Source organism: Xenopus tropicalis, chromosome 2 (genome assembly GCF_000004195.4).
Source record: "Xenopus tropicalis strain Nigerian chromosome 2, UCB_Xtro_10.0, whole genome shotgun sequence".
Lineage (NCBI taxonomy): Eukaryota > Metazoa > Chordata > Amphibia > Anura > Pipidae > Xenopus > Xenopus tropicalis.
Window position 1 is genome coordinate 141,272,674 of NC_030678.2, and position 19,374 is coordinate 141,292,047.

At 37.7% G+C, this 19,374-nt stretch overlaps 1 protein-coding gene across 2 annotated transcripts in view; it reads left to right on the forward strand.

The window, feature by feature from the left end:
- The first annotated feature begins 1,450 nt into the window (after positions 1-1,450).
- Positions 1,451-19,374, forward strand: part of os9 (osteosarcoma amplified 9, endoplasmic reticulum lectin) — a 28,410-nt gene continuing 10,486 nt past the window's right edge. For both annotated transcript variants that reach the window (XM_002933686.4, XM_004911901.3), the window contains exons 1-10: positions 1,451-1,771; positions 5,351-5,527; positions 7,914-7,977; positions 10,730-10,806; positions 13,021-13,119; positions 13,439-13,640; positions 14,318-14,482; positions 15,560-15,780; positions 17,687-17,729; positions 18,613-18,698. In XM_002933686.4, the coding sequence (XP_002933732.2) occupies positions 1,466-1,771; positions 5,351-5,527; positions 7,914-7,977; positions 10,730-10,806; positions 13,021-13,119; positions 13,439-13,640; positions 14,318-14,482; positions 15,560-15,780; positions 17,687-17,729; positions 18,613-18,698 (1,440 nt within the window). In that variant the 5' untranslated portion in view covers positions 1,451-1,465. The remainder of the gene's footprint in view (positions 1,772-5,350; positions 5,528-7,913; positions 7,978-10,729; positions 10,807-13,020; positions 13,120-13,438; positions 13,641-14,317; positions 14,483-15,559; positions 15,781-17,686; positions 17,730-18,612; positions 18,699-19,374) is intronic.

Below are 19,374 nucleotides of genomic sequence, written 5' to 3' on the forward strand. Positions count from 1 at the left end.
CTGATATTAAAAGATTAACATGTCCAAATGCCCTGTGTATTTTGTGTCCTACTGAGTTTATAAATAAATGCCTGTAGGACATAAAAAGCATAAGACATTTGGAGATATTCATTTTTTAATGTGACTTTAAATATTTTTTTTAGCTTTTTGTGACCCTTGTGGATCCTTTGAGTGCCTATAAGCCTATGTTATTGCTGTTCTTGAATGTCCGCTAAGCTGAGGGTCTGGGGCTGAAGCACATCACCACCTTTTTACTCAGTGTGTGCCTTAACGGCTCTGGCACACGGGGAGATTAGTCGCCCGCGACAAAACTCCCTGTTCGCGGGCGACTAATCTCCCCAGATTGCCATCCCACGGGTGAAAATTTAAATCGGCGGTGGGATGGCATACGCGGCGGCGCGATTTCACTAAAATCGCGCAAGTTTCCTCTCGAGGCAAACAGGGAGTTTTGTCGCGGGCGACTAATCTCCCCAAGTGCCAGAGCCCTTACAGTTGGTCCTTTATGTGCCCATTGTTTCTTTGGGTGATGCTTGACGCAACAACAGCTCTTTTGATGCAACCGGTGTTGCAGTGATGAAAAAATTTGCCAATGGCGAAATGTGGAACTTTGCTGCAAACATACACATGAAACGCATCAGGTTTTTTCATAAATAAAGCTTTTTGAACTTTTTAACTGCTGTCCCGGTGTCCGATGAGTGAGTGTTCAATTGTTTCTTGAGTTGGGATTCTCTATGTTGTGGTTCAGGGCATGGACACCAGAGCCTATAAGTCAATCCGGTGAGCTTGGCGTTTAACTCCGGAACAGTTAAATGGTGTGACAAATAGGCAATTAATATATGTTAAAATGAAAGTGGGTTAGACTGTGAGCCTCCAAAGTAACTGTAGTAGTGCAAATATGTAATCTTTGCCCAGGTCTAGTTGCCTTTGGTAAGAGATGCTCGATATTGATCGCTATAGCCCAGCAAAACTGGAACAAAACTTCGCACTTTGTACGTCAAAACCACCTTATTATTATACAATTTTGGTCGTCTGTCATTTAAATGTATTTGGGACTTTTCATAGGGACAGGGACCCGGGTCTTAGCTTTACATTTGGTACGACTTAACTTTGCCATTGTAACATTTAATATACCTTTGAGTTTTTCACATTCGTACTGCTGCATTTAGACTATTGCAGTATTTAATACACATTTGAGTCCTTTATTTTGTTCTAGTGCGGGTTTTCTTCTAACCGTTTTTGAACAGGTGGGAATGAGTCAAAATAAATGACAGCCCCTGGGAAGCAGAGGTAACAACAGAAGAGACGCTTCCAATGCACATTGACATTCAGATATATAACCATTGTATTTGTCACTTCAAAGCTAAACTTTCAGTATAGCAATTCCCACGCCACAGAACACACACTCCAACGAAAGCGAGCAACACACACACAGAGCGTTTCCTCCACAATATGGGCGGGGCGACAAATGAGGAACTCCACTCAGTTCGCTAAGCGCCGACGCGCTGCTACCTGGACCAATGGAAGTGAGCACTGTCACTTGCCGCCCAATCCGCAGCAAGCGGCTGTACGGGTAGAGGGCGGTGCCCCGGTGGCTGGTATAGTGTTTTCGGCAGAGAAGATGGCGATCCTCCGGGTTTGGGTATTCGTGTTCTGCGTGCTGTGGCCGTGGTTTCATGTGGCTTTAGCTTCACTTGGTTTCCTCAACCTGGAGGAGTTATCGGAAATGAAGTATGGCATCGAAATCCTCTCGGAACCTGTTATAAGAGGACAGGTAATAGGGCAGTGACTGGGGAACAGCTGTTGCCTTAGTACCTCTGTGGGGCATCCCTTGCTCACTTCTTATGTGATATTTCACTAAAGCATAATAGCTAACCTGAACATGATTTCCTAGACACTTGCCTGCTGGGAAGATTGAATGAGCCTAAATGGGAGCAGTTGCTTCCCAGCTGCATGCATGGCCAATTGGCTGGGGCTTTGCGCCCTTTTCATGGTTTTAGGATGGCCAGAGACAGTGTTTGACCTGGGGCCCACAATTAACCCTCTTCGAGCTGATGCTGATAGAAACACAAAGCGCTTAGGTTCTTATGTAATAACGGGTACAAAGTTTGATGCAGGTCTGCTCACCTACAGCAACCAATTAGCAAGTGGCAAGCCTGCTTATCTGCTTAAAAGCAGACATCTTAGTGTTATGTAACCTCAGTGGTTTATTGTATAAAAGTTAAATGTTAATATTATGTTTAAATATTAAGTACCAGGGCGGTCCAACCTTATGCCATCCAGCTGTGGAACTGCTGAAAAGTCACAGGTCCTCCTCACCATCTAATTATGTAGCCAGTGCATAGGGCCTGGGCATCAGGTCCCCCATTCTGGCACATACACAAGATTTTGGGGCGATACAAAGTTTGCCTTAACAGTGCCCTGTACGCAGCGCTGTACAGTAGAATACATTAATACAAACAGGGGGTTAATAAGATAATAGATAAATACAAAGTATAACAATAAATACAAATAAATACAAGATACAGTTACAGTTGCAATAAGTTAAGAGTCAAAGACACAAGAGGATGGAGGTCCCTGCCCCGTAGAGCTTACAATCTATATGGGAGGGTAACTTACAGATACAAATAGGCAAATATAAGTGCTGTAGGTCACAGTGGGTGACACTACAATATAAGTGCTAGTTCCCAGATCAGGTGCTGGGTGAGTGCTCCAAAAGGTAGTCTTTTAGTTTGGTTTTAAAAAGACTGAGGGAGGATTCTCTCCGGAGGAAATCAGGGAGGGCATTCCAAATGTAAAGGGGCAGCAAGGCAGAAGGGTTTAAGGCGGGACTCTTACCCAAAAAGACTGAGTGCTGTAAGAAAATCAAAAGGTGCTTCTACTAAGTATTAGTAGCGTGTGCACACTAATGCAACCAGGTTTTTATGTTTTTATATGATTTTTTCCCATATTTTTTTTGCTAAACTACTTATGATTAGTTTTCAACCTCTATGTTTAGATTGCATGTTAAGGTATTCTTCTGATTCTTTTAATTAAAATCAATGTTTTAAAATGTTTCCTATTTTTAAGCACATATTGGAAAATATTTAATTTTCCCACAACTTGCTTGCCTCTTCCCATGTCAGCAAGGTAATTTGTTTAAAAAGTCCTAATGAGCTCTGCGTAAACAAGCCCTAAGCTGCAGCCTTTATTAAGGTAATGTCACATCTGTCATTGAGCCAAAAATGCACTCTGTCTGTGACTTCTCTGCTATCATATTTTGTGAAGAAAACAATATACAGTCATTGCCCAAATTGTTGGCACCCCAGAATTTTTTCCACAAAATTAAGTATTTCTCACAGAAAAGTATTGCAGTAACACATGTTTTGCTATACACATGATTATTCCCTTTGTGTGTATTGGAACAGAACAAAAAAGGGAGGGAAAAAAAGCAAATTGGACATGTCACACAAAACTCCAAAAATGGGCTGGACAAAATTATTGGCACCCTTAACCCTTTGGAAAAAATAACTGAAATCAGTTGCTTCCTATAACCATCAATAAGCTTCTTACACCTATCACCGGGAATTTTGGACCACTCTTCCTTTGCAAACTGCTCCAGGTCTCTCTTATTGGAAGGGCGCCTTTTCCCAACAGCAATTTTAAGATCTCTCCACAGATGTTCAATGGGATTTGCCACTTGAGAACTCTCCAGCGCTTTGTTGCCATCCATTTCTGGGTGCTTTTTGACGTATGTTTGGGGTCATTGTCCTGCTGGAAGACCCAAGATCTCAGAAGTAAACCCAGCTTTCTGACACTGGGCTCTATACAGTGCAACCCAAAATCCTTTGGTAATACTCAGATTTCATGATGCCTTGCACACGTTCAAGGCATCCTGTGCCAGAGGCAGCAAAACAACCCCAAAACATCATTGAACCTCCACCATATTTCACTGTATGTACTGTGTTCTTTTCTTTTGTAGGCCTCATTCCATTTTCGGTAAACAGTAGAATGATGTGCTTTACCATTTTGGCAAACTGTAGTCTTGCTTTTTTTATGTCTCTGTGTCAGCAATGGGGTCCTCCTGGGTCTCCTGCAATAGTGTTTCATTTAAATGTCGACGCATAGTTTGCACTGACAATGATGCTCCCTGAACCTGCAGGATAGCTTGAATTTCTTTGGAACTTGTTTGGGGCTGCTTATCCACCATCAGGACTATCCTGCGTTGCAACCTTTCATCAATTTTTCTCTTCCGTCCATGACCAGGAAGATTAGTTACAGTGCCATGGGTTGCAAACTTCATGAAAATGTTGCGCACTGTGGACAAAGGTTTTGTGTGACATTATGTCCAATTTTGATTTTCTGGAAAAATTTCTGGGGTGCCAACAATTTTGGCCATGACTGTATGTAACATTAGCCTTAGGCCTATTTTTGGCCTGGTAATTTTGCTTTACTCATTTCTTTTCTGCAAACACGTGGCAGAACGTGAACGTGACTTTAATTTCTTTTTTTAGTGCAAGAAGAACCAAAACGGTTTCGGTATAAATTTAAGGGGAATGTATGGGTGTATGATTTGTCATCTATGGCAAATCTGCGACATTTCCAAAAAATGCCTTGCAATTGCATAACAGTATGATTGATGCAAGTAAGGCTGCTGGCACAAGGGGAGATTATTTGCCGTGATAAATCATTCTTACCGCGGTCAACTAATCTCCCTGGAATGCTTTCCCACTGGCAAAGTAAAGTAAATAGCCAGTGGGAAAACATATGCTGCCTAAGCTAAGTTGCTTTGCAAGAAAACTTCAGGTGACATTGGAAAAAAAAAAACAAAGCCCAAGGTATGTTTGATTTACTTTACTGCTGGTGGGTGAGCATTTTGGGGGGACAAGTCACCCACTGTAGTGAAGGTTTGTCATGGGCAACTAATCTCTCTCTGCCTGCCATGGCCCTAAAACATTACTTTCAGTGATCCGGCTTAACCATGAGGAATAGCCTCTTTTTGTCTTTACCTAGCAGTTCAGGGCACAGAATAGCAACGTTTCTAACCTGTTTGTCTTTATCATAGCTTAACAAAGAGCCATATTTTAAACATTGCAATTCTGTGCCCTGAACTGCTAAACAAAAAGTTTTTTATCTGTTTATTGGAGTGCTATAACTTGGACTGTTAATTTGTATGGGCATCGTTCACTGTAAATGAACTGGAATATGTACATAATTAAGTGCAGCTTTTATTTTTCTTCAGCCCCTGTTCTTTTTGTTGGATTTTCAAGAGACATGTACAAATGTAAATACTACATATAGTATGTGGCTCATATATTCACTGGAATATCTGCGGCATAACATGATTTACTACTTGCTATACTTTTTCATGCAGAGCAAGTCTGACAACATAGTGACCGTATCCTCAAAGTACAAGCAAAATTATGAGTGCAAACTCCCTGCTGTGGCAGTAAAGTTCCACCAAGACAGGGAGGAAGATCAGCAGACATACTCTGGACTTGGGATATCAGACCTTCTGCGACCAATGGAGGCAGCACCATGCCTTATAAAGGTAACCTTCACATTCAAATGGTGCTACATTCATCTCTGTTGTCATCTTGCTGCTCAAACACTTGCCTTCTGTGCTCTGCTTTTGGCCATCTCTTGTTCTTTTTTTACAATCTATGACCTATCATCCTCCTGCTTTCAAAAGGGAAAATAAAACGTTATTTATAAGTATCCATTAAACAAAAAATATACACTAAAAGGGTTGCATGTTCAATTGTTTTTGAATTTTTTGTCTCCTTCTGCATCTTTCTAACTTTCAAATGGGTTTTACTGGCCCTGACAGGCAAAAAAAATTGGTTTATCTAGGCTTCAGTTTACCAACACTGGGAACTACCCAAGCTAAGAAGAAGGGAGGGACACTGCTTAATAATTTATTACATAACATTCAGTGAATGACTCAAGAATCTTCCTCCCAAATCTCGCCTCTTGGGAATGTAACACATCCAGATTAGAGAGGCAGAATATTTAGTATTGCTTGGCTGTACAGAGGCCAGTATTCAACATATACATCTGTAAAACTGCATCTTTCATGCATATACTGAACTTTTCTGTTTATACCTAGGAAAAATGCCTTTTGCTCTGCTTGCTAGCGTTCCACTTTTGCTATCAGGCATTGGTTTGATTGAAGGACTGTGAGGGAGATAGAAGAGGGCTTAAACATAAGGGTCTTTTAAACATAAAGGTTGCTGGTCAAGCAGTTTGTTTTTTGTTTTTTTATACCTGGCTGATCAGCCCCTGGATCGATGTCACATGCTGGCCAGGGTAAGGCCCATAACGGGGTGGCGAGTGCGGCTCGAGCTGCGGGCCTGGGTTGGGCATGGGTCTGACCAACCAAATATGTGCAGCTCACAACCAAATAGCTTTTTCGATTTTAGGTTAAAGGCAATTAATTAAATACAAAAAACATTAAACATTATGACATGTAGATTGCCACTGTATCAATATCCATGTCTGCAGATATAGAAGCAATACTAGGGGGTACAGCAAGACCTGCCTGCAGTACTGCTTGGCCATGCTGACGCCAGCATTTTACATTGTATATATACATCAAGCTACTGTGCTCTTCTGTTGATACATATGAAATATGACTTTACATTGGCAAAGTTGTATTGCATTTCCTACTACTAAATTTAAATTTCTTCACTGAAGTGATTTTTATGAACAAAATAAGCTCTTCTTTGCACAGTGCAAGTGTAGTCCACACTTACTGCATGTCACCTGTTTTATGAAGGAAAGGGAAAAAATCAAATGCAAAGTAGATTGATGTATAAAATATGACAAAAAACATTTTTGGTTTTACCCTTTTGATTTTCAATGTGAGCATTTGCCACTGTAAATGGCATTTTCTTAACTGTTTATTATTGTTACAGTGCTGTGTTAAAGTATTCACCCCCTTGGCATTTTTCATGTTTTGTTACATTCCAACCTGTAATTTAAATGTTTCTTAATCTTATTTTATGTGATGGATGTGCACAAAATTGTCTAAGTTGGTGAAGTGAAATTAAATATATATATATATAAAAAAAAAAGAATTAAAAAAAAAACAAAAAAAAAAACTGAAAATTGGGATTCCCCCAGAGCACCATCAAATGCATCATCTTGAAATGGAAAAAACATGGTACCACAACAAACCTGCCAAGAGAGGGAGGGCCACCCACCAAAACTCACAGACCTGGCAAGGAGGGCATTAATCAGTAAGGCAGCATAGAGACCAAAGGTAACCCTGAAGGAGTTGCAGAGTTTCACAGCAGAGACTGGAGTATCTGTCCATAGGACCACAATAAGCTGTACACTCCATAGAGATGGTCTTTATAGAACAGTGGCCAGAAAAAAAGCCATTACTTAATGTTAAAAATAATAAGGCACGTTTTGAGTTTGCCAAAAGCCATGTGGGCGATTCCCGAAATGTGTGGAGGAAAGTGCTCTGGTCAGATGAGACTAAAAGGAAGATGCTATGTTTGGTGCAAACCCAACACAGCCCCTCACCCCAAGAACACCATCAGCATCATGCTGTGGGGATGTTTTTCAGCAGCAGGGACTGGGAAACTGGTCCGAGGGAAAGATGAATGGTGCTAAATACATCCTTGAGCAAAACCTGTGACAGTCTTTAAAGTTTATAGTGAATTCTTTAGCAAAGCACTGTATATGTTGGAAAAGGGATTAAATATTTAAAATCTGTTTACAAGCTTCTACTCTTTCATAGTAATTTCTTCTATATGTCTCAGTAGTTTTGCAGTAGCATCACAAGGGCATCTTCCTGGCTCTTGATACTACATTTACTTGTATCATGTTGTATTGTTTCATGTATATTTAAAAACCCATATGAGGAACTGAGAATCAGATACTGCATATAATATCTGTACTTGTATTTCAAAATCATTTTTTTGCAGACTAAAGACTGGTGGACCTATGAGTTCTGTTATGGAAAGCACATTCAACAGTATCACATTGAAGGTATGCTACAATTAAAATCTGCCTATGTATACTCATTAGGAATTATATTAACTGTTTGCACTTGATTAAAAATAAGATCATTTTTTAATAGAGTCTCAATTTTAATGGAAATAAGCATTGTTTTTTGTTTTTTTTACATTTTTATTTGTTTATACATTACAAATACATTTTGTAACTTCACTTTGTCATTGATATTTTTTTAATCCTGCAGAAGGGAATTTTTTTTTGTTTTTGTCCATTGGTGAATGGTGCTACTGCCTTGGCTAGAGCATCCACCAAATAAGAAGTTATAATGGGTTCATTTTGTATGTAAGATTGTATGTTCATAGAAAAAAAAATTTCTTCTTTGAAACACACATATGTATATATTTGCTAAAATATTTATGGATGGGTCACACAGGAAACCTTGCAGAGTTTATTCAGTTCTAATAATACATGCCACTGAATGATGGGAGGAGCATTAGTTAGATGAGTGACACACACACTTGGGGGTAGATTTATCAAATTTTGAAATTATAGCTTCCCACAGTATAATTCCCCCCCAGCACGCTCTTTATTCATATGGGAATATTTGAGGTGTATTTATCAAATGATTGAAAGTTAGAGTTCACCATTTGAAATATACGCCTCTAAAAATCCCGTAGGAATAAATGAAGAGTGGGGGAATTTTACTGTAGTGAGCTCCAATTTCACACTTTGAGAAACCTCCCCCTTTATTCCCAGGTTCAGTCTGGCAGAGTTAACCTTCCCCTAATATCAGAAATGTTGTGTGGAAGTCCCACAGTATGATGCAAGCATACTTCACTGTAAGTATAACATTTTTTAAGTTGTGGGCAGCATAAAATTAGTTCCACAAGTATTGCTTGAAGTTGGATACATTATTTAAAGAAGTATTGCTTTAGAACTGTTTGATAAATCCTGTTGTACCATGCCTCCTTTAAAGGACATGTAAAGCCTACATTTTGCTACAATTTATATCAGTTGGGCACATCTTCTCCACCTAAAGGTCATAATTTCTACTGCATAGATCCCCTCCGTTTGCCAGCACCACCACATTTTCCTAAAACAAATGGCAGCTTTCACCCAGCAGCCATTTTCTCTCTGACACACCATCAGTGACATTTCCGTCTACAAACAGCACATGTGCACTGTAAAGTTCACACAATGAAGAATGCAGGTTTTCATAGGCAGTACGTACTTTGATAAAATGTTCTTCTTGAATTGTGCACTGTAACAGTAAAGCTGAGCTCAGAGGAGATTAGGAAAAAAATTAGGAGCACACAACAAGAGCAAAGTGAAGAGATAGCAATGCTATCTCTTCATTGGCTGCTAGACTGGATGGGATGTTTAGTAATCTGAGAACTGAGCATGCTCAGTAGCCAAAGTAAATTCCTGAGGGAGGGGGTCAAGTGGGTTAAAGGAGGATAAGTAATTTCTAAAGAGGCTGTTAACTATTTTTATGGGGGCATGGGTTACTTGTCCACTTTGTGACACCCTCTTATAACAGCCCATTGTTATGCAGAGCACATAAGATAGTTGACGTATGCATACAAGGAGGTATGGTTAGGGCGACCAGATGTCCTGCTTTAGGCATGGCAGTCCTGCTTTTAAGCCCTTTGTTGTCCACCTCAAGCTGGACATTACATTTCTATAAGGAACTCTGTAAATTAACTTATTTATTCTAAAACTTAAACTTCATAAAAGTGCAACCAGCCATGTACTAAATATACCAGGCCATCATAAAACACTTGGAGATGGTAAGTACAGAAATACAAGAAATAATCATCAGTGGTTAAAAGGCCATTTCCCTTAGTTTGTGAAGTAAGTTAATTGGTTAGCATATGCAAAAGTAAAAATAATTATTACAACTCATTTTATTTAGGCTAAATCTTATGAATTACGAATTAGGTAATTAATTTATAATTGGTAATTTGTGTATTTTGGTTGCAAATTATCATTCCCACCAGACTGCAAGTTCATGCTTACCCAAGATGATGCAATTGTATATATATTTGTTAGAAAATACATATTACTTATGAAAGTAGCTTACAGATATGGGATCTCTTTTCCAAAAAACTGAATTTTGGTAATGCCGTCTCCCATAGTATAGTGGGGCTTAATTATAAAAATTGGGCAAATTTGCACCTGGGCATTAACCATGGCAACCAATCAGTGGTTAGATTTTTCCAGCCAGCTGCAGGTTGAACACTGAAAGCAATCATTTGACTGGTTGCCAGGTGCAAATTTGCACAGTGTTTATAAATGACCCGCTATAGTAGTGTATTTTAAGCAAATGTAAGACAATTTTTCAAAGTGATTTTTTTTTCTTTCTAATAGTAAACCAGTAGTTTATACTTGATGATAACTATGCTTGTATAAAGCCATATTAGTGACAAAACAACCATATTGGATTTTTGAAATGTTTAAATGTTTTTAATTAGACTTAAAAGGCACAGAAAAAACCTTGTCCAGAAGACCCCAGGTCTAGCATTCTGGATAATAAATCCCATACCTGCATTTCATTTCAATACATTTTATGTCATATTAATAACAAGTTTTTGTTTCTAATTACAGAGAACAAACTGTCAGTGTAGGATTTTGTTATTTAGAGAAATTGGAGAATTGGGCCAGGATCTGAATACATTTAAAATCACTGTATGTTGCAAAAGTGGAAATGTTTTTCTTGATAATCATCCAAAAAACAGCAGTTGTTTAAAGAAAGACTTTAGAGGCTTACAATTTTTTTCCCCAGAGTCTGAGGTAAAAGGAGATGTCTTATTCCTTGGATACTATCAATCAGAATTTGACTGGAATGATGAAAAGGCCAAGGTACAGTATATATATATTCTAATTTTTCCTTTACAATCTTCAATGTAAGAAACTAAATGAAACTTTCTGTTTTCTCAATAGCTGGATGAAGCAACATATTTTAGTATTGTTTTGTTTCCAGTCACCTCATAAAGAGGTTTTCCACACAAAACCTGTTTTGTTTTTTTAAGCATTTTCCGATATACATTAATCAAATATTTCAGTGGTGTATAATTAAACAATTGGCAAATAATTTGTTTAATTTTTTCTGTTCTCTTGGTCATTTCATTTTGCTTATTACAGCCACACAGAGCTGATTCTTGGGATCAACCCCTGCACCCCGCACATCAGCCTTTTTCCTTGACAGCACCGGAACCATTGCTTTAGCCCAGGTGCAGGCAAACATGACTGATATTGGATCTGAAATGCAAACTCTCTTGTTTCTTTGCTGATATCCGCCGACTCAATGTATCAAGGTGCAGGCAAGGAAGAAGGCTGCTGCCAGCCTAGGGGCTGATACTCAGCCTTTGTTTTTCCATGGGCCAAGAATCAGCATGAGCCTAATAGTCAGGTCTCTTTCAGCTCTGTTAGTGACTTTTTATCTACTGCCTTGCAACATTGTTTCAGAAGTCAGAGCCAGGAGTGCAGAAAATACATTTAGGTGAACAGATACTGCTTTTGCTAGCTTGTACATTTAACATACATAACTTTAAAGCCATTGGAAATGATAACATTTCCTTTAATTGTTCAAAATATCCTTTTCAATGAATGCACTTGTGTCTCTGCTTATGCTCCCTCCAGCTTCTCTGTTAATTCCACTTAAATTTATGTGTAAATGTATTATCCATGCATGACTTTTCACTACAGCTAAGGTACAGTTCTATAAACATGAATTCTTATATATGCTTTAGTTATACAGGTATAAGACCGGTTATCCAGAATGCTTGGGACTTGGGGTTTTCCGGATAAGGGATCTTTCCATAATTTGAATCTCCATACCTTAAGTCTACATAGAAATCATTTACACATTAAATAAACCCTATAGGATTGTTCTGCCTCAAATAAGGATTAATTATATCTTAGTTGGGATCAACTACATGGTACTGTTTTATTATTACAGACAAAAAGGAAATTGTTTTTATACATTAGAATTATTTGCTTATAATGGAGTCTATGGGAGCTGGCCTTCCTGTAATTTGGAACTTTCTGGATAATGGGTTTCCCAGACAACAGATCCCATACCTGTAATATATTCATATATATATATATATATATATATATATATATATATATATATATATATATATTCCATAAATACAAAAATGCTTAGAAGCTGCACACCATACAAGGTGATAATACCTGGGTGCCTGTGCAAAAAAGTGGTTAAACAGGCATAGAAGTGACGGCACACACAGGATTTACACACAAAATTGAAGAGTTTTGCAGAAAAAATAATCAGAGGTTTATTTGAACCAACGTTTCAGTTCCACACAGGAACTTTCATCAGGGATATATATATGGAAGGGTAGAATAATGTCAAGCTTATGACTGCATACTGGATATTGACCATAACTAAAATTAATTTTATCTGGGATCCTTAACCCATAAAATTGTCCAATAACTAGACTTTCTCTAAAAAAAAAAACCACTCAATTGTTTAAAGAGATTTGTTATTCCTAGAACAAACAAATCTCTGGAAGATTGGGGTTCTTCAGACTGATTCGGCAGCTTATCTGCCTGCGTATCATATAAGCTTAATACCCAAGGCTATTGTGATACTGAAATCTACAGTAAGTATCGATGTGAGTGTATGTGTGTGTGTATAGATAGGTCAGTATGGGTTTGTGTGTGCTGGGTTATCTTTGAAGGGTTGAACTTGATGGACTTAGGTCTTTTTTCAACCCAGCTTAACTATGTTACAATCTATGGGGCCCTCCCACCTAAGGTGGGCATATTGGGGGAAAGATTTGCTCATTTTTAAACAGGAGGTAATTTATTATAATACCCAAATTTAATTGAATCATGTGACTCACGTTATATATATTTCTTTGTATATTAAAATGTTTTTTGTTTTTTTTTTGTTTTTGTTTCAGATGAACAAATAAGGGTTTAAACATGCACATTCAGTTGACAAGTTTTGTGCCCAGCTTATTAACAGAAATATGCTTGCTAAAATTAGCATCTTATATTCCATAACCTGTTGGTACTAAAAATTGTGTTTACATTTATTTCTAGGCCTCCAAACATCACAGGCTAAAACGTTACCATAGCCAAATGTATGTGAACGGGTCAAAGTGTGACCTTAATGGAAAGTCCAGGGAAACAGAAGTCAGGGTAAGAGCATATTTTCGGGGAGTACTGTTTTCTCTATTTTATCACAAGGATGTTATATGGGTAGAGACAGTTTGCCACAAATTAGTATTTATAATCTGCATAAGTTCTATCTTGAATAGAGTGGAACGATAAAAGGGAGCCACAGTTAAAAACTTGTTATAGCAGTAGAAAATTAGTCATTTTTTTGTTAACACTTCCCTTTGAAACTGCATTTTTGTTTCTTTTTATGGACTATGTTTGGTTAAAAGTTAGTAAATTAGTGATAAATGTGTCCTTGTCAATAGAGACTAATTGTAAATATATTGTTTTTATGCTGCAGTTTATGTGTGAAGAGGGCACCGGAGATTACATAGCGCGTGTGGATGAACCTCAGTCTTGCTCATATGTTCTAACCGTGCACACCACTCGAATTTGCCACCATCCCTTCTTGCGGCCTCCTTCAACTGGTACCCCTCAGTCCATAAAGTGCCACCCTGCACTCAGTCCAGAGCAGTATGTTGAATATGTTAAAGCACAAGTCTGTAAGTATTTAAACACCTTTCTTTGTCTGAACCCTCTGAGATTCTGTACTAAGGAGAATTTCATACAATAATATTAAAAACAGAAGAAAAGTTGACCTAGTGACTCATCATTGTGGCATATTATGATCTAGGCATATATATTCAGTTTAGTTTTCCCTGGATACACATGGCTCATGAGATGGGGTATTCTAGCCATGGATACTTCTGTCAGAACTGGGCTGGTAGGGCATTGGGGAAAAAAACCTGGTGCCTAACTTAAGAATAAAGTATGCACGCTTGGGGTAGGGGGTTGTGCAGGTGGCAGGGGCCCCTTGGGGGGGTGGTGGCCATGGCGGGTGTCCCATGAGGGGTTGTGGGGGCCCTGCTCCCCCCCCTAGTCTGACCCTGGGGAGCATTACTATATTCTATAAATCATTCAGTGAGTCTTTCTTAAAGCTATGTATAAGCTTACTGTATCTAAACTGCAGATCAGGGCTTTTGACTAGTTTCCTTTTCCGCTTATGGTAACGCTGAGTAGCATGAACCAGAGCAGCTTTAATTAGCTATAATTAAAATAACATAAATTTGTTCCAGGAGCCAATTTTCAACCAATAAATACCATTTTAATTGTTTTATAATGGAGCTGGTTTGTTTGTCAAGGGTAGTTCTTATATGTAGTTTTGGGATGATTTTTCTAGCTGACACAAAACGTATAGTGGAAGAATTATCAGAGGAGCTGAAAACATTAAACCTTAAAACGCTGGGGTCCAAGCATTCACCGCCTCCCCATCAAGCTTTGCACAGAAATGACATAGAGTTACCATCACAGCCCGACCACACTGAGCAACAAAGTGAAGATTCTGGTAGGTTCATATGCTGACCAATAATGTATTTATACTCAGTATGCTGCTTCTGTAACTTGCTATTCTTTGCAACAGATTGCAAATGTTTAAAGGGGACCTTACATCCTAAGAAATTCCAATTCTTTTCTGTTGTGTTTGTCAAGCAAAACAAACTGTACTTACACTATTTGAATATTATAAATCTTGTTTAATTCAGTCTTGTAATTACACAATCACAGCAAGCAGGCAGGCAGGCACCATTTTGTGGACACTTATTAAGGCAAGCTTTGCATCATGCCAGAATGTGGGACCTAATGCACATGTCCATGCACTGGCTACACAATTATATGGTGAGGAGAGAGGGGGGGAAGTAAGTGCTGGATGGAAAGTGAAAGTAATTGTCTGCCCTGCCAAGGGCATAGATTTTTAAATGCATTTTTTATAATGGGCATGGGTGTGCTGAGAAAAAAGATTTTGGGTTTCATGTTTAATTTAAAAAGGGCTTTTTGTACAACCTTTGATGTCTAATCCTGTCTTTTCAAAGATGTACACAATATCATGGCCAAATGTTCACAGTTATAATGTTAATATCCTTATTCTTATGAAAAAAATCATAGCAAATAGTCTTGGAATGATTTCTTTAAAAAGCCCTAAATACCAGGTTTGCTACTACCAATATATCCAGTCAGATAAAATGCCTATTTTATACAACTGCAAATCACCCTGGCACTTTGTGAACAATGTCAAGTTTATTCCAGTTATAAATAAAGCTTGTTAAATGATATATTTAACAGGGATGTTCACCTGGGGAAGGGAAAGGAAATGTGCAAGTGAGCCTTTGATAGGCCAAAAAAGCCTGTTTACATTAATACTTTACATAAGTACCCCACAGGAATGTGTATATTGCCCTTGCAAGAAGCAAGAGATAGACAAGGCCTGCTTGTTTGTGAAACAAAAAATTGAAAAAAAAATATAATGGTAAACAAAATTCCTTTATTATCTAATGTATTAACGTCGCTATATCACTTTATGTATTAAAGTCTCTATATCACCTTCTAATTATGTTTTAACTAAGCACGATTCACTGTTCTTGCGTAGGTTCCCAAGATTCCATGAAACAGGAGAATCTTGAAGAGGAAGACCATGTAGTAGGGAATGAAGAGGAAGACCATGTAGTAGGGAATGAAGAGGAAGACCATGTAGTAGGGAACGAAGAGGAAGACCATGTAGGGAATGAAGAGGAAGACACAGAGGCAGATTTTTGGAATAAGGTGCTCAGGCCAGAGGACCGAGAAACTGATGTAACATCGGATTCCGGGGTAAAGTTTGCCTTTATGTTTTATACCACTCTCTGGCCATCCATCAATTTTCAGACTTAAGCTGGCTGTATTTTAACTTTTATTGTTTCTGTGTACAATTGTAACACTGTATAAAATATTTAAAGCAAAAAATAAGTTGAGAAAACAGCAATATGAAATACTTTATAAAGTAGTTGTGTGAATAAAATACATAAAATGTTGCGTATATTCCATATGTAAATGTTAGCATTCCCTCTATTAGTGTTCATATGCCAGACTAATGGCATATGAACACTTATAAACAGTTTTGGCCAATTTTTGCACATGGGAACTAGGTCTGTTGAAATCAGTGGGGCTAATTTATCTGTTTAATAATTTTGATCTAAGATTTATTGCACATCTACTAACAAACTACTTGCAAACTAATAAAATAATGTTCAGGATATTGTACAGTATCAATAAATGTACATATACAGTAATAGTGAAATTTTGTTTTATGTACCATGTTTCATTTATCATTTGTATATTTTTTTCAAAGGTTTTATTTGTCTTTTACAAGAACAACAAAAAAAACAAAACAAAAAAAAAATAATAAAGAAAGGGATTAAACAGATATGTTTGGGTACAACAGTTTAGATCATATCCACAGTGATATTTCCAAGGCAGGAGGCAATATGTAGCATTGAGTTATCAGGGTGTACACAGGGTTATACCTCCGTTTCACTCATCTGGTAGGGATATATGAGGATTGGCATCTAACCATGGTTCCCATATTTTCTCAAATTTCCCAGGTGTGCTCCACGCATTGTATGTCAGTTTGATTAGGGATAACGTACCATTTACTAGCTCACCTCACCGTTGAATTGGGAATTAGGGCTTATCCATTTCATGATTACTAACTTTTTTGCATTGAACATAATAGAGTGTAAAAGGGTGACTTCTGTCCAGTATGGTGCTACCCAACTCAGGTGTTGGAATCCTGCCTCTCCCGTACCTCAGTTCACACATGTATCTCCTTCTGCCCACGGCCTTCAGCCGGTGGGGTGTAAAATAAATTTGATGGATTACCTTAAATTTGATCATTCTGTCCCTGAGTGATTTTAGAAATGTATAAAAATTATCTGTGGCTTCCTTTCATTGGTCTTTGTCTAACTAGAGGATAACGGACAGCCATTTTTGTTTTGCTTTCTCAAATAGAGGGGGTTGGGAAGATTGGATTATGCTATACAATTGTGACAGTAATTTAGTGGAACCCAAACTCTTGCTTCCCATGCCGACATTGTGGGTATAAGTCAATAGGATCTAAACTGCGCATAGAAAGGTTGCCTCATCTGAAAAAAGCAACAGTTGAATATCTGAAAAGTTAAGTTTGGTCTTAAATTGTTCAATGGATGCAAGGATGCAATGAAAGCCTGAGCAGCTCATATCAAAATCTAATACCATATGAAAGCCCACATGACCCCAACCTAAAATGCTAAATTTGGCAAGATTTACATTGGTTTCGGTAAATTACCTTTCTTAAGTAACAGAATCTGTGAAAACGGTAGGCTAATCAGTTTGGGTTAGGGTCCAAGCAGGCTTTTCTTTTCACCTTTAGGTTTTTATGAAATATTGCAAGTGTTGGTCAGGTTTATGCAATAGGCATAAAAATGACCGGATGTAGGTAAAAAAAAATGACAAAAATGTGGTCAACTACCATATTTAAAGGTTAATATCGTTGGCTTTAAGGGTCATGTTGCAAGGAATAGAGCTAATCAAATAAAAAGGTGAAGTGCACCAAAAAAAATAGAGATGTTATTTCTTTTTATTGACTTAGATTAGACTTAGATTTAGAAATGTGTGAAAGAAATAGGACGGATACAGTGGTGCTCTATATTGTGTTCATCTCATAACCAGATTTTGCTTTTTTCACCCCTTTTTTGTACAGGAGGAACTGGCTTTGAACCAGCAGGCAATTGAGGGAAATCAAGGTTTGTGTAATAAAATATTATACTGTATGTTTTTGTACCAGTTTATCCTCTAGGTGGTGCTACATGCCAATAAGCTATCGTGGGCATTTCTGAATCTCTATTAAATACTCAATTCAGCTGCTTGCTGTACATTGTAATATTTAAAACTTTTCAATTTGCCTTCATTTTTTATAGTTCTTGAATTGTTTGCCTTCATCTTTTCAACTTTTAGTTGGCGGTCACTGATCCTGGAAGCCCAAAAAAACTGTTGCTCTGTGAAGCTACAATTTTATTATTGTTACTCTTTATTACTTCTCTTTCTATACATATCCCAATGTCTCTTTCAAACCAATGTGTGGTTACTAGGTTAAATTGGACCCTAACAACCAGATAGCTGCTGAAATTCCAAGCTGGAGAGCTAATGAACAAAAAAAACTAAATAATTCAAAAATGGCAAAAATTTAAAAAATGAAGACCAATTGCAATTTGCCTCAGAATAGCATTCTTTAAATCATACTAAAAGTTAATTTAAAGGTGAACAATCCCTTTAAAATAACTGTTAACCACTGAGTAGAATTCTAGTGGTTGAATTATAAAAAAAAGGGATAGGCGGACCATATTCTCGGAACAATTCATATTTAGTATGCTAATATTAAAGTTGTATTTAGGTTAATACCGAGCATTTTAAGTATGTGTAAAAACTGCTGACATGAAATCTAAACATTTTTTATAAATTTCAAAAGTGTTTGGAAATGCACTCTGAGCAACTGGACATTGTTATTAAGTAGAGGGTATATGTCCTTTTAGTGCATCATCTTTTTTTCACTTTTCTTTGAACAACACATTCTCTCATTACAGAATTGGGTAATTTATATCCCTTATTTTTTATTATTATTTCATCCAGGTATGCATAAGGGGCTTCGTTATAAAATAATAAGGAATCCAGAAGACCTGGTGAATTTTATTGCAGATCTAAAAAAGAAAAATAAGGTATGTGACTAACTGATAGATGGGATTTTTATGCCAATTAGCCACACACAACCCTGACATCGCCAGTGTTATATGGTCTAGGTCTAGGCCAAACTCAATCACATAAGGGGACCGAAAGTCGTGGGCTGAATTTTTTTATTAAGATACTTAGTCTTAGTTACTATGTAGCTACTATGTGAGAAAAATGGAAATTGCTCAGTGTACCTGACGGTCCAGCGTGATCAAGGGCCACATAAAACAGCCAGGCGGAGCGGATTCGGCCCACAGGCCTTGTGTTTGACATATGTCGACTAGGGCTTTGTTTTATGTTTTGTAGTAATGCCCCTGGCTGTAGTGTTACACTGTACATTAACTTTCTTGACATTTTTGTTGTAAGTAATGTGGAGCTGTCTCTACAGAACCAGTACACATTTGTAGCTGTTAAGTGTGGCTTGCCTGTGGGGGCTGGCTTTGGGGCAGTTTTGTATTAAATTAACAGTGCTGTCCTAAACCTTTACTAATACTGACTTGTTATAGCTGTAGGAACATATCAGTATTGCTTTACTTAAAGTAAACAGTTGCTTTCAGCCTTTTACTTCTTTGTGCTACCTTTTCCTTTTTGCAAAATAGTAAGAATTCTCAGGGACCTAGATATTACTTTGCAAGTATTGCATTAAATAAAAGATGAGGGCAGATA